The 15,591-nt window shown below is 36.9% G+C and overlaps 1 protein-coding gene across 3 annotated transcripts in view; it reads left to right on the top strand.

The window, feature by feature from the left end:
- LOC149782110 (uncharacterized) overlaps positions 1-15,591 on the top strand; it is a 63,999-nt gene that overhangs the window by 7,956 nt on the left and 40,452 nt on the right. For all 3 annotated transcript variants that reach the window (XR_016414226.1, XR_016414227.1, XM_089933549.1), the window contains exons 2-3: positions 4,640-4,710; positions 5,994-6,051. Coding sequence is in view for 1 of the 3 variants with exons in the window: in XM_089933549.1 (XP_089789675.1) it covers positions 4,640-4,710; positions 5,994-6,051 (129 nt within the window). In the remaining 2 variants the exon portion in view is untranslated. The remainder of the gene's footprint in view (positions 1-4,639; positions 4,711-5,993; positions 6,052-15,591) is intronic.

Genomic DNA, 15,591 nt, shown 5'->3' with positions numbered 1-15,591 from the left:
TAATGATATGTCTCCTCACTTTATTTTTCTGTGTTCTTCACCCCTGTAATCTCGATGGTGTTCTGGGGCCCAGAAGCGAATATTCAAATAGTTTATTGATGTCATCATCAGTGACGGCTTTAGGGTTTGTTTCACTTTCCTTCCTTCTTCAGATCTTTCTTTTTACTTTTTAGGGCTTTTCTTGCTTTGTAAAATTCAGGGTCATAAACCAAGTTCTATTGTATCTGTGTCGTCTCAAATATTCAAAACTGCTCATCATACCTATAAATAATATACATAAAAATACATGTAGCTAGGGATACCAAATCTCTTTCTCCCTCTCTCTCTCTACCTCTCTCTCTCTTCTCTTTATGAATCAGGTTCTTTATTTTATAAGGAAATTTATGTTTTAAAGCTCTGTGACTAAAATTCTTGTTCATTACATAATGCTGTTGGGATAGTTAGTTATTGAATCGATTCTCGTACTCATTCACAGATTCAATTTTTTATTAACATACTGAAATTATCTCGGTTGCGTTATGCATCGTTCTGTTTGCTCATATATTATTCTTTAAATTAAATGTTTGTATTATTATTCAATATATGGGCCTTTGTTACCTCTCAATGTTGTTGGATCGTATTGACTTCCATCATTCAGACTAACTAAAAGGAATCATCTTGAGAGAATGTTGTTTAGGTTAGGTGCTGACACTTCATCTATACGGCGTATCTGTTTTTCTCCAGATATTCTTCTAGTAGGTTTACGTGTCCGAATGTTTTACGTTTGGTATTCACATGTTCATGCTCTAAAGCAAAATTTGTGATATATTTCTTTAAATCTGCTCTCCCCGCGTATAAAATATAAGGGACTTTCATATTTTGTTGCACTGCAGTGAAGAAATTGGGCAAGATTCTTTATCCACAAATAGTGCGATACCGACTCTGAACCTTTCATATCACTCAGCAACAACAAATCAATCTTGACCCGTTCTTGATCCCCATGTGAGGATAGTGCAAGCAGATAAAAGTCTTTATCCCAAGTAAACACGTTAACAGCGATATCTGGGTTAGCTGTTTCTAATACGCTTAGCGTGGCTTTATTAACCTGCACGGGTAATTCGATATTGCCAAAATTAAGTTCACCCAGGTGCTGCCAGTATTTTCGAGGCTGATCTGGGCGATCACTTGCCAGATATAACGCGCACCAAATTGCCCATTAAAAGCATCGATGTCAAACATCTTTAAATTTCAAACTGACCTTCCCGGAACCCACTTTGGTGTTGGTATGTAACGGGATCCTCTAAACAGTTGATAGGGAGAGATATCTGTCCCGCCTTGGCCACAGCTTTCGAAAGTCCATCCCGATCATATATTGGTGTATTTTTCCAAAGACTTTAGAATATTTTCAGTGTATTATCAATTTCATCAGTGATGTTGCTCGAAACGCTACGGTTCATAATTGTACGAGCACCCCTGTGAAACCAGTGTTGTAGTTTTAAACCCATCATTGTTATAAGCGGCATAACCATTTGCACGTTAAGGTCAATAACTGCTTTAATTCAAGCAATCATATTTGATAACAGATGTCGGGCGTCTTTACCTAGCTTTTATTTGCGTGGGATAACTGTTACTTGATTTTCTAATTCACCCCTATGCGTATGAAATTTAAATTCAGTTACTTGTGATTTATGTGCTACTTCAAGAACATACTCAACACCTCGGTAGCAGTAGCGGATGCCGTACGTTTTTATTCATCTCGAAGAGGTGTTTGTTCATCCCGAGCAGGGTTTTGTTCATCCTTATACGCACAAAATATCGCAAGCATATCGACTTTTCACCCACCTCTGGGTATTCTTATGGTTTTTGATTCTCTGGACTTAGAAGGGACCATGGGTTACTGGATCTCATTGATTCGTTCAGCCGTTTGCGTTGTATCTCGTTCTAAGCCTCCAGTGGTATTTTATACAAAAACCCATGAAGACCGTCAGCAGTGATATCAAATTGTAAATCAACCCTTTTCAAATAATAAAAGGTGCCTATTTCCGGGTCTTCGTAGGGAAATTTCTTTGCGGCGTTTAATATCTTTTAGAAAGGAGTCCGTGTAAATAACATCAAATAATCTAACACTGAATACAGTACCAACATGTAGTATGTCAGGCTAACGAAAGTATCCAATAATTTCAAACGTTTTGTAAATGTCATCAAGATACTTTTTTAATGTTTGATAACAGTTATTGCTAGATTCCTATTGTGCTTGCGCTGCTTCTCTTCTGCACTGATGTATATCATTTTGTAAATAAGTCCTGTTAATTTGTGACTTTGGATTACATTGTTATATTAATACCCAAAAAATTTGCTTAATTGAGGTGGTCTTGAATATCTTCATTACAGCTAGAACATACGCTAAAATCGTCAGAATATAAATCGTTCTTTTTCTGGTCATGACTTCGACCACGTTTACGCCGTTCCTGTTCCAAAATCATTCGTAAGTTAATCAGTTTATCAGTGTGTACCGTAACTGTGTCTGCAAACGCACATAATATCTTTCGAGCATCTTTAATATATCTGTATGATGCATTCAAACAAAACAGTCATTTAAGTTTTCCTGCCACATGCTTCACATTTCAATCCTCTGGAGGAACGATATAACTTCTTTATCTTCCCTGCAAATATTATTACTATCGATTATCGATAGCTTGGCTATTTTTGACATTCCAGCATAACAAGTTTCCGGCTTATTTTTCCTGATGTAAATGGTTTTGATAACCCTAAATCTCCGATCGTGAAGATGGGCGTGGTCGGATAGTACTTATTTATTGTGTCCGGGTTTTCCGGTGGGTAGGGATCAATAGCAGTAGTCAAATATAATATCCCGACTTTTTTGTGAATTAATAATGCGTGAATCCACAGACTGCAAGGTTGTAAAGGTTTTACATATGCGATGGTGGTATTGTTGGTCGCAGGAAATGAAATACGATTGGAAGGGCTCATCATTCCATTTGGGTACCTCATCATTTTTGACGTATCTGTTTATGATTAGATTATCATTATAACAATTATGGATTCTAACTACGGTGATGAATTTACCGACGAGGTGTTTGACCAACTGACAGATGGATGTTCATGTCCGTAGCAATTTTGTCGCACTTGTCGACGAATATCGGCTTTAAAACCATGTTACCAGACTATCTTAAACACGCAAATGTAATCTTATTAAAAGACGAATAGAAATCAAAGCCTAGAACCACCCTGATGTGCCACTACCAACTCGTAGTCAGCTTGGAATCATCGGCACATGTAACCGCCCAAAAGTTGACTACACCACCTGGTGCGAAAACACTCCGGGATTGTTTCTATAAGCGAAGTGGTATTCCCCGCCATATCCACCTCGGTTGTGTTAACCAGCGAATATTTTACACCAACATTGACTCACGTGAGACAACCAATATTCTGACGTCTATTCTACAAGGACGGACTTGTTCGGGGTACAATTAGTGGGCAAAGACGATCGTTTGGTGCAAATGAGTGTAATCCGTGTGTTCTTAAATGAAAAGGTTGCAAGACCCCTAGAACGCACAATCACTGGAAATTTAAATGTTCCCCATACGTATATTTTCAATAATTGTATGACAGTTGTACCAGCATTAAATGGTAATTGGGTAGAAGTACGTATGCTTCTTGCACCTATCATGAGAAGTACGGACAAGGTCTGCCAGTTGTGCAATTGCACTACTCGATTTTATTATTAATAAAAGAACCATGAAGAACCCTTGACGTTACCGATGTAAAAAAATTCGACGCAGAGCACACCTGGGAGATTAAATCATTAAAATAACATGTGTTTGGGGGTAGATGCTATTTGTGGTCTCGCCGCTGCAGCAGCTCTTGGTCTCGGTGTGAATTAAATTGCAGCCACGTCTACCATCATAGGTGCACTAATCGGAATTATTGTCCAGTGTATATGGTTAGTAACCGGTGAGTCCGGTGGTGCTAGCAAATTAATTTCGGTATTACTGCATTCACGAATACCTGTTTACTCAGAACTTTTCAGCTGCACAAAGTAATCTCAACATGATTAGTAGTAATCTGTATTATGAGGCAATCAATTATAAAATAACTAGTATGTCCGAATTTGAGACAGTGTTGGTTGAAGCGCGTTTACGTAAACGTCAGTGCATATTATAACATTTTCAGCAATGCCACGCGGGCGTTGGTGCAAAATGTAATTTTCTATGTGAGTATGTCATATTCGGTTTTACAAATTTCTGCCCTGAGTCAATGTATGATTATTGCTTGGGTCACTTAAACTTTCGTGGATTATTGATGCTAATATTCCACAGGCTGAATTTCGTGTGTGGCTTGTGGGAATAAGTCACGGGGGATAGAATCGATGACCTAGAAAAGAAATAAAGTTGTGAGAAAAGTCAATCCTTAATAATCTTTACTGGTGATTCAATAAAATCAAATACTAATTACAGACATAATTAAGTTTACTGTAAACTAAGATAATATATTAAATTTTGACTAATAATACAGTTTATTATTTGAAACATTAGTTCCATCAAAAACAGTCTGGCTACGTTCTAACTGAAATATATTGATGGATATTTGATTAGAGCATGTTTCATTAGTAGCTAATTTTACTTTATACTTATTTCAGTCTATCTGCATTCATCGATGGCTCACGATGTATGACATATTTTGAAACAAGTGGACTGACAAATATAGTTGGTAAGTTTAAATTCAGTTATGGAGAAATAGATCGAGAATATTGTCAATTCTAAGGTTGATAGGTATTTATTGTTGTGTGGTAGCAAAGAAACCATTAAATAATACCCAAGGAGTAAATGTGACAAGAATGGGGTGGCTTGTATGTGTCTGTACCACAAGAAAATATATAACTGGAATACAGTCAAGAAAGGAAAAATTTGTGTTTACTTCACACTACTTTGTGTCCATCTTTTAAGTTGGATATCCTTGCATTTAACCAACTTAATGATACCCCAATCCCCACCTCATTACTGTATATGTGTATACATGAGATGCACATACATCAGGTACCAAACCAGAGAAAAAAGTTAAATAGATGAGTAAGCGCTGTTAGTTTGGGAGGACATAATCCATTAAAATAAATAAGATTTTGTGTGTCATTTGTATCCCTTTTCTAATTTTCATATGACATTTTTACCTTGGACATAATAACGTGGCATTCTACATCCGTCCAACTAGCAACATTTGTTTGTCTAGATCATAAGCTCGTAACGGCTCGAGAGATTTTCATTAAACGTTGCCCAAGTATATACCATGACTAAATAGTGTCTCATGTACCATAGCCATGTTAAGGATAAGCAAAGGAAGTTATAATGCTGTGATTTGTATCCTTGTTTGGAGAATAACTTTTGAAGCATTGAAGATATGCGTAGGAATATTTAACCATTTATATACCATGTATAGATGTTGTGTTGAATAGGATTAATTGGCCTTTGTCTCCAAGTCAAGGTCATTGCAAGGAAAAAATGCAATTATGTAGTACATGTTTAAGTGATAATGTTTTCGCTGTTTTGTTATTGCAAAACAATCTGAGAATCAACTGAAACAATATGCATCTTTGATTGATATATCTTGGAGATTTTTTCAGGAGGATTATGAGAGACTGATCATAGTAATCCCTGTTGAAGCATATATATATATTTGGACAAAGTTTAATTGTGTAGATCCTCTAAATGAAGAAATATCAATACATTACAATCAGTCACTTGCTGCTAAATCCTGACTAGATCATATACCATTTTGTGTCATTGTGCAAGTCATCTTGCTATAATTGTCTAAGCACAAAATAGTAAGTTAATTGCTGAATTGTCATTAAACAACATTAATCAGTCAATTAATATTTTAATAGATTATATTATATCTTTTCATTGTCCGTCAGTGATATTACTTGAAGGTATTAATGACTTGAAGGGTTTTTATATTTTATTAATGGTATGGTCATGATAAGAAATTTTATTTTTCAGAAAAATTGAATGCATCAGTTCAAGAAAAACAAAGGAAGATAAGATATTTATATTCATGGTAATTGTATTTATTGTCTATATGTTCCTATCATGTGAGTTTACTTTTAATGTGATTCGTGCCGCTAAATATTACATGTCGTAAAAAGATTAAAAAAATACCTTAGTTGGTGTGTAGGCAGCAGGTAGTGAAATCGTCTTCGAAAAATTGACTTTAGATATCTATCTATTCATCTGTCAGCAAGCAATGTGACTGGAATATGTTTGTTGCACTTATAATAAAATCTGAAGATGATACAAGTATTTATAATTAATTTCAATAGGAGTTTATGATGTTTAAATATAACATCTTGATTACAGGGTAATGTCCAAAATATAAATATATTCCTGCCAAATTATATTTTACTCTTTTGTGTTTTTACATATATGTATTACATGTTTTAGGAACCTGTATTATATGAGCAATAAGCAATATCATTTTCAGGTAATGACCCTATATAAATTTGCTTAGAAGAAAAATACTTTCTTTCCAGTGACTTTTCCTCTTCATATCTACAGTTACCAAACTTGGATCTGGAGTAAAGAAACAAACCTGTAGATTTTGTAGTCAAAAGGTCAAATACCAATATCACTTTGACTGAAAGAAGAAATATTGCAATTAGCATTAATTTTTATCACAGATCCGTTCCAACCAAACTTTGTGGATTGCTTGTGATTATGTTAGGGAATAAGCCTTAGAATTTAGGGTCAAAATGTAACAGGCCATTGTCACTAACTGTAGGAAGTAAACTGGTTTTCACACAAGAACGTTTATTTGTACTTTAGAAACCTAACCAAAGTATGTGGATAGCTTGTTCGTGGAGTAAGTAGAAAATCTATTGATTTGCAGTTAAAACGATTAAAGGGCGAAATCAACAGAAAGTGATTTCCGTGGAAGAACATTGCAGACCTGACTCAACTTTTTGATTGACTTGCACCCATGGCAAGAAAGAAGATTATTAATTTGAGGTCAAATAACTAAACATCAAGGTCTGTGTGACTGTAAGAAGAAACAGTTTTACCGCATTAATTTCAGTTACCTTTATAGAGGTTTATAAAGTATCATTAATTATACTCTTGTTTTATACTACATCATTGCATGACATTACATCCAAGAATTTGGTGGAAAAGTCAAAATGAACTTAAATTATGCATTTATCTGAATGGATGTTCAGCTTGTGTTGTCAGTGTCTTGGTAGTTATAAGTCAAATATTAAGTGGAACGTTTATTAGCTCTACTGATCTTTGACCAGAAGAGATTATGTGATGAATTTTGTAGTATGTCTATTTATTATCACAAGTCTATTATCTCTACTCATCCAAAACTACTTGGAGGATTCCCTTTAAGTTATAGACACATTCATGCCATGGTCTAGTTAACCCTTAATGACAATGGTACTTCGTTTACATCCAATATGACTGTCACAGTCTCTAGCTTGAAAATATTCTTTTCATTATGTCTCTTGAATGGATAGTCATATCAGCATAGGATTTTCACTGAAAGATTTCTTATGATGTCTTGTTGGTCCTAAATGGTAATGAGACCCAATATTGCTGTGACAATCTTTGCATCGCTATTCATCCTGTGGGAGTGGTCGTATCAATATGGATGCTTTATTTAAAAGATTTATGATGTCTGGTCCTCCTAAATTACAATTGTGCTGCTTAGACATCCAACATGGCAATACAGTGTCCATCTTGAAAATATTGTTATCACTGCTTCTCCTTAATAAAGGGTTATATCATCAGGTTTCTTGTAACTGAAATACTTCAGTATGGTATGTTCTAAATGAAAATGGTGCCAATCTTACCTTTAATATGGCCACTACAATAGCAATCGGTAACTTCTTATTTTTGCTACCTTTCCTCGGTGGCTTGTCACACCTACATTGTGTTTGCCCCTGAAGACGTCGCATGTAAATCGTGCTATTGTTACCTCCAGAAGAGGTCATTATTAACATGGAGATTAGAATTATTAATATCTTGCTCATCCTATATTAAACTAGTGCTCATCTACTGACTGCCATGAGGGCCATCTTGAAAGTCGTCTTAATACTATTCCTTTAAAATCCAAGGTCATATTGACATGGGGTTTTTAATAAAAGAGTTCTAATGGTGGTTAGTTTTGATCCTAAACGAAAATTATGCAAACTGACCCTCAATATGACCACCATGCTTTCCATCTTGAGAACATTGTTATATCACTTTTCAAATGGATACCATATCAGCATGGAGTTTTCACCAATAGATTACGTGGTAGGTCCTGCCAGTAGTACGTACAATATGATTGCCACATGACAGTCTTTAAATTTCTTCGGTCAACACTACTTCTGAACTGATGGTCATATTGACATGGTATTTGCACCACAAGGCTTATATAGATGTCTTACTGGTGTGAATGAAAACTGTACCTCTCTGGCATCCTTTGGATCCATAGAAGCAGCTTCAGACAATATATAATAGATGGGATATTGGTCAGGCCGACAGGAAACTGAAACCGTTAATGTGTTCAATACCCATATACAGCGAGATGGATTAACGGATATGCGAACTGTACAGAAGATACTTTGTAGCCTAAGAAGAAATAGAAGACAAGTAGTATATATATAATGGTTAATTAAACAACTTTTATCTGGTTAATAAAAAGTATATATTTATTTATATTTTACATTCCTTGGGTCCCTTTCTGCACAAAGTCGGCTGCCGCAATTTGAAACTCGTGTTATCATTGAAGAATATCAAAGATGCTTTCAGTACTCAGCAGGTAAAGGAAGAGGTCTTATTTTGAATTCCAGAAAAGTATTTTCACTTTCACCCATCAGAGCAAAAGTCCCTTTGAGGGACTCTTGTAAAACCTATTTCTGAATCTTCGTTACCTGAAAACAATAAACCTACTTTGATATATATTGTTTTGCTTAATTTGCAAATTAGTATATTCTAAATAGAATTAGTAGTCTTGGAGCAGGCATTACTAGTACCATATTGACAGTTATGTATTATTGTTGAAGCACATGTTCTTATTTAATAAATCGGCTTACAATCAAAACCTTTTTTTAAATTTTAAACATAACTTTAAAAAAAAATCTTACCGAAATCAAGACCTATGCAAACTAACGTCCCTACTCATCCAATAATGCTCCTAATCCAATGATGCTCCTCCTAATCCAATGATCCCACTTCTGACACCATTTGTTACAAGATGAAGCCGGGTTGAGACTGGATTAGGGAAGACACCAAAAGCAACTGCGTTTACAAGATGTTTATTTATAAACGCAGTTGAAATATAACAAATCTGACAATTATAATCAAAAGATAATGAAAATTATAAAGTTCCTAATATGGAACTATCAACAATTAACTCAACGAAGAAAACAAAACTGCACATTAATTTAACGAATGGAATTTCAAAATAAACGTGAATTCCTATCACTGATCAACAAAATAAAAGTGACCTACACCCCGTATAAAAAGTCTTGAAGGTATCGTTCAAATAACGATTCAGAAAAGCAGTGTAAATTACTAACCTATCGTTCATAAAATGATATTGAAAAGCAGTGCAAATTACGAACCTATCGATCGTAACCAGATATTGAAAAGGAATGAATGAAATGATGAACCTATCAATCGTTCACACAACGGCATTACAATAGGAATGAATAACATTATAAACCCATCGATCGTTCATATAGCGACATAACCAATAGGAATGAATGACATACATGCACTTGTGGAAATAACATGGAACACTACAACTATCGTGGCGCCCATTTGATGACCAAGATGTTAACTCCGGTTCCATGCGCTCTAGTAAATGGCCAGAGAAGCACCCACGCATGGTCCGCTCCTCTCAGTCTGCTGAAGGATCCCTCACATCACAGACCCGTTGGTCGCTAAGACCTGGTCCCTCGCACCGAGAAAACCAGTCCCCTCTTCCGACCCAACGTCACCAAACACAGCGCATACATCACAGTAACCCCCACAAAGTTCTGTGACTCCACATCAAATGATGTACAAGGCATGGCAGGCATGTATAAAGCAGCTCTACAGCTGGTGACTCCACATCAAACGATGTACATGGCATGGCATTTAGGCAGCTAAAATGATAACTAAACCGTGCAGTACACATGACACGGTTAAGTACTTTTTCAGTCGTATGTAGAGCATGCGCGCACATGAATTCATTACCCAATACATTAATTGTTTAATGCAAACATTGTATAATTAAATACAAGTTGTCTGTTCGGTTGCAACAAATAGCTAACTCGAACCAGACCATAGTAGTTATAATATAGCGTTGTATATCCTAGGTATTGACTCTTCGTAGAATTTAGCATAAATATGTTTCATGCTCGTTAGCTGCTGCATTCAATGAATATGTTTGCAGATAGAAGTCTTTTTGAAACATAAAGGTTCTAAAACATCTAAAGTATAAAAACAATTCTGTCATATAGACGAATAATAATAAAGAATTTCATTACCTCTACAGCTGGAGATTTGCTCCTGTAAAAGGGTGAGCGTCTTGACAAGACTTGGCGTAACGTGATGTTTTTCGAGAATTTGCTCTATAAGTACACTAGCTGTGACAGATGCGCAGCTAGGTACTTAGTTTCCCCGCTGCAAGCCATTTGCTCGTGCAGCATGGTCTCAGTTTCGCTCAGGATTTCGAAATAACTAAGCCGAAAAAATATACCCCCCTCGGGTAACGCTGTACGCGGCAACGAAACCAGAGTACATTTTTGACAACATATACATATTGATATAACTCCTACACAATTCCGTGACATTTACCAAACAAAAGACAGAAAGACAAAAAACTGAATCAATATGACATTTAAGCAAGAAAAAATCATTCAAATGTCAATCATTATCTCCTAACATAATATATTTCGTTTTGCTATATTCTACTGGACACAGAAGTTTTCGTATTAGTAGATATGGACGGGAAAAGCAGCCTGAGATCGGTGGTCAGGTGTGGAACGAAGTATTTGGAAGTTACATGCATTATTTTTTTCACAGTATGATAGAAAGGGTCTGGTGTCAGAATTGGTCATATGAATAATGTGAGGTAATTTTTTCACTCGATATAATTGTGTTCCCTCGGGTTATTGCTTCTTTTTCAACATCAAGCTCATGTCACCACCTATGGTAGGCCACTGTTTGCATATCTGAATTCTTCTACGTGGTGAACGAAATTTGATTGGCTCGTTTCGCCCCGCAACAAGCATTCTGCCACTGAACTTTGAATCAAGGAAGGATTACAATTGCTTTTTTAAAATAGGGCTACCTAGAAAGTCCAAGGTGGCTGATTCTCTGCATGATTCATCTTTAGATGACGAAAAGTAGTGTGCAACTTATATTTCTTTTCTCAAGCAATTGTGAGGGGTCTTGTGCTGCAAAACTTAATTAGGGTTAATAAAAGGGAATAACTAAGAACTTAAAAGTTAAATTAGGAAGTAAAGATTTTTATTTGTTCAAAATACCTCTGTCGGAACAAGCTAACTCTTGCATTGATGGACTAAAACACTAACATAGCATTATAGAACGGATATCAAATCTGCATAGTAGATAGTAAATCGTTGATGCAAAAGAGTGAAACTTTGGCAGAGCATATGTTACTCTTATTTGTGAGTCGTGGAAAATTGTACATAGCAACCATACAGAACAATATCCCAACCTATTTCAGCTGGCAAAGCTTGCTTTGTCTTTGCCAATTTAGACTACAGAATGTGAAAATGGGTTCTCAGTAAAGAATAATATTCATTCACATGTATGGAACTGATTACCCTTAGAAAAACTCAACAGACTAATGCTTAAACAGTTTGAGGTAGAATAGTATAATTATTGTGATTTCAATAGTGCTCAAAATACAGTTGATTAGGAAAATAGACGGATATTGAAATGTTAATTAAATATTAAACAGTTGTCATTTCCTCCACCCCCTCCTTTTCCTTTACTTCCGACTTATTTTGTTGAAACGGAGAAACTCCCCCTCATTAGATAAATTCCTGTCATCTCTATATTCTATAGCGTCCATAATTATTGCTATTTTTAATTTCTCAAAAACAACTCCATCAGTTTCAATGCAGCTTGATAGGAATGATCCTCAGGATATGCTCTTTGAAGATGATAACAAAATTTATTTGTAGCCTTTGTGCAGAATTGCTCAGCCAAAGAATATTTGTTATCATATGCTCAATCACAATTTTCTCAGAGATGACTCCCCTTGAAATGGTTTGATTTTCTTAGTAACCATGTAGATAAACTATTTTACTTCTCCTGAAAGGCTGAGGCAATTGTTATTTCTTTTAGTTGGGGTGTTTCTTTGGACATTCTCGATGCAAATATTGTTTGGTTTGATTTCAATGTCAGTTATGTGTCTTTTAACGCAGCTATTTGGAAAACAAATGTTTGGCTTCTACTCTAGAGAGGCAGAGTCAGTTTCAAACAGAGTTGATTGGAACGTTTGGTTATAGGTATGCATCTTTTCCGGTGCACATTCAACACCTGGTTTGATTAGGCCTAATTTAAGTTCAGATGTTTATGTCAGAATCCACAATACACAAGTAAGAAAGTTTGTATGGAAATGCTTGATCAAAACAGTGATGCTTTATTGTCATCCAGGTGCAAAGAGTGTTTTTTTTTTGTTGCTATAGCGGTGACAGACCACGGGAACGTTTAGGATGGTTTGTTGTCCATTGTCTCTGCATCGGTGAACAATAGTTTGTTATCAATACTCTAGTTCATTCTAAATGAAAAAGTGAAGTTCAGACATCCAATATGGACACCACAGCAGCCATCTTGATAATCTTGTTTGGAAAAGCAGTACTACATTATCTAATAGTATTGCATTGCTTTCTTTTTCCTAGACTGAGAGTCCCTCATCCAAGTTGCATAATTCCTTCCTCCCATTCAGTCTGGAGGGCTTTCGAATCGGAACAAGCATTATCTGAATCCGACTTGTTAGTCACTGTCAACATGGTTAATACTATCTCCTTTACCTGAACGACATACTGGTTGATCTTGTACACATTCATTTATTGAAAATCGTCTTCCTTCTTATTTTTATTTGTCATTCCATTTCTCGTTTTGTTTTGGTCTAGTATATGTGTACTCAGTCATAATTATTTTTCATTGTAATTCTTGCGTTCGTTTGTAAATATATACACCATGCATGGTAAGCGATGCTTTAGTTAATTGTATCCCCCTTCATTGCTCCTGTTTTAGGGTAATTATCGCTTCCATTTTTTGGGTAAAGAGTTTTTGTATTTTGAATAAATATTGCACCTTAAAAGTGTAATGTAGCAAGATGTGCACCAAAGGTAAATTGGTACACTTACCTCCTGCTTGACAAACATTTTTATGCATGTGTGTTGGTTGTATGACCTGTTTTCTTTGGAGTGCCGAAGTGGGGGACATGGGTGAATGTCGCACTGATAAGGGGCGAATAATTACCTTTCTTACTCTACGTCTTCTTTTGGAAAAGATGTTTTTGTAAGAGGATTAGTTACATCGCACCCCCATGAGGTGTTTTTGGATGAGGACAACCCTATTTCCAAGCCACCTTCTTCTAACTCACTAGGATAAACACTCTTGCATTTCCTCAGGAGGGAGGTCATGACGATAATAGGCGTTGAAGTGTCTGAGGGGGATGAAGGCTGGACCTTTTACATAGTTTACAATCGTCTCTTGGAGGCTAAAATCTTTGGGTGCTGAGGGCAAACGACTCTCTCTAGTCTGGGGAGATTCTCAGGGTCCGCATTGCGTACAGACCCTCCCTTCCGCATTCCTCAATGGTATGGGGACTGGGGTTTACACAGGAGTTTTCCAGCGAAGAGGTGTTCTTCAGGTCTGTCACCTCCTCTACTTCTCGACCTCTGATCTCTGCATCCAGCCATATAGTCCAGTCTCCGACTTAGTCTAATAAGCCATCCACCCCAAACATTCATGGATGCTTGGGTATCACAAGTGGGGAGTTCATCTGCGAGCTGACCGAGCCTCAAGGTGAACACTTTATAAGGTTCGGAGTTTATAACATGTATTCTCGTTACGATTGACTTACAAACTGATCAATGTTGGGTTCCTCTTAAAGGAGGAATCATTGCCTCTAGCACCGCTTCATCTAACAGTGGAAGCCGTAGCAAAATACATTGAAACATGCGCTTTGTGTCTTAATGGCGTTCTCTTGGGAGGTGATCAGACTCCTCAGAAACACTGCTTTGGAGAAGTCGACGGCCTTGCTGGACCAAATAAAGAACCTGTTAAGGTCTGTTCCTCTTGATGCAGAACAGAAACATGTTTCAGGTGTCTCATCGCCTCCGTAGCATCTTAGGATTTGAGAAACCGTCAGCAAGGCTCCCTTATAGCCGCTGATAGCTTAGCAAGTAGGCCGAGATGCGCGCTGACCCTGACTGCCTTTTAGAACCATCTCCCAAATGTTTGAAGAATTGAAGCAGGCCAATCCTCAGCAGTCTCAACAGCAGCCTCATTTAAAATCTCTCTCTGTCTCTCTCTCCTTCTCTCTCTCCCTCTCCCATTCTGTGCTAGACCAGGTGGGCGGAAAAGATAAAATAGAATGTCTTTAAGACCGGGTAGACCGAAGGAATTTTAGCAGTCTCCTACTGTGTTGTACTCTTACTATCATCTCCATAAGAGCTCAGCAAGCTCTAATTGGCGGTTGGTCTGGCATCATGGAACATGTGTGGGTTTTTTCCACTCTAATTGATAGCTCCTGGCTTTGTTTTCAGGAACAGCCACCACTATGAAACTAGCGCATTTAAGGGACCAATTGCACACCTCTCTGCAGTAGGACACAGCAGCGAGGGTAAAATAAAAATAGAATTCGTCCCTTTATTCCCCGATATGTATGGTTTCATGGTAAGAGGAACGTTGCAGCGCATGGTCAACATTTCTATCTTAAAGAACTTACTTCGGGAAGAACACTTCAAAGCTGAGACAGTGGACTTAGAAACACCAAACTGCACGGTCTCCATTCATCTTCAGGATGCATATCTTCACATACCTATCTTTCCTCCTCACATAACAGACCTCCGGTATTGTCCTAGCCAGGAAGTATTTCAATTTCGATATCTTCTGTTCTCACATACTTCTAGAGGTTTTACCAAAGTGGTATGTGCGGATGTATATGCTGAGTAGCCTCTGGAAAGTTCGTGATGCAGTGCACAGGTTCAAGAAGATCCCGTTTCACATAATGGAGATGTTGGCCAAGATCTCATTGTTGACTCGTTTTCACCTCTCGCTCGTGGTGACCCTGAATTCCGAGGTGATCTCAGTCCCTCTGGGTAGACCTTACTTCCATCATATTCAGTTTCGTCTGTATGGACATTGCACAATGATCCTCTATCTGCTCAGATGGACCTGGGATTTGACCAGTTCCTTAAGTACGAAAAACAAGTTTTATTGGTCTGAAAAACGTCAGGAGGTTTTAAAGGCCATATTTAAGAGTGTATCAGTTCGTTAAGGTCCACATTTCAGTAAATCATTAAAATGGTTAAATCATTTAAAATGTCTATTGGTGAAGGTGATATCTGGGTTGGTTGTATTT

Source organism: Sinohyriopsis cumingii, chromosome 15, assembly GCF_028554795.1.
Source record: "Sinohyriopsis cumingii isolate HCF-2022 chromosome 15, ASM2855479v2, whole genome shotgun sequence".
NCBI lineage: Eukaryota > Metazoa > Mollusca > Bivalvia > Unionida > Unionidae > Sinohyriopsis > Sinohyriopsis cumingii.
The sequence above is the reverse complement of the archived record's forward strand: the minus strand, read 5'-3'. Positions and strand labels throughout refer to the sequence as shown.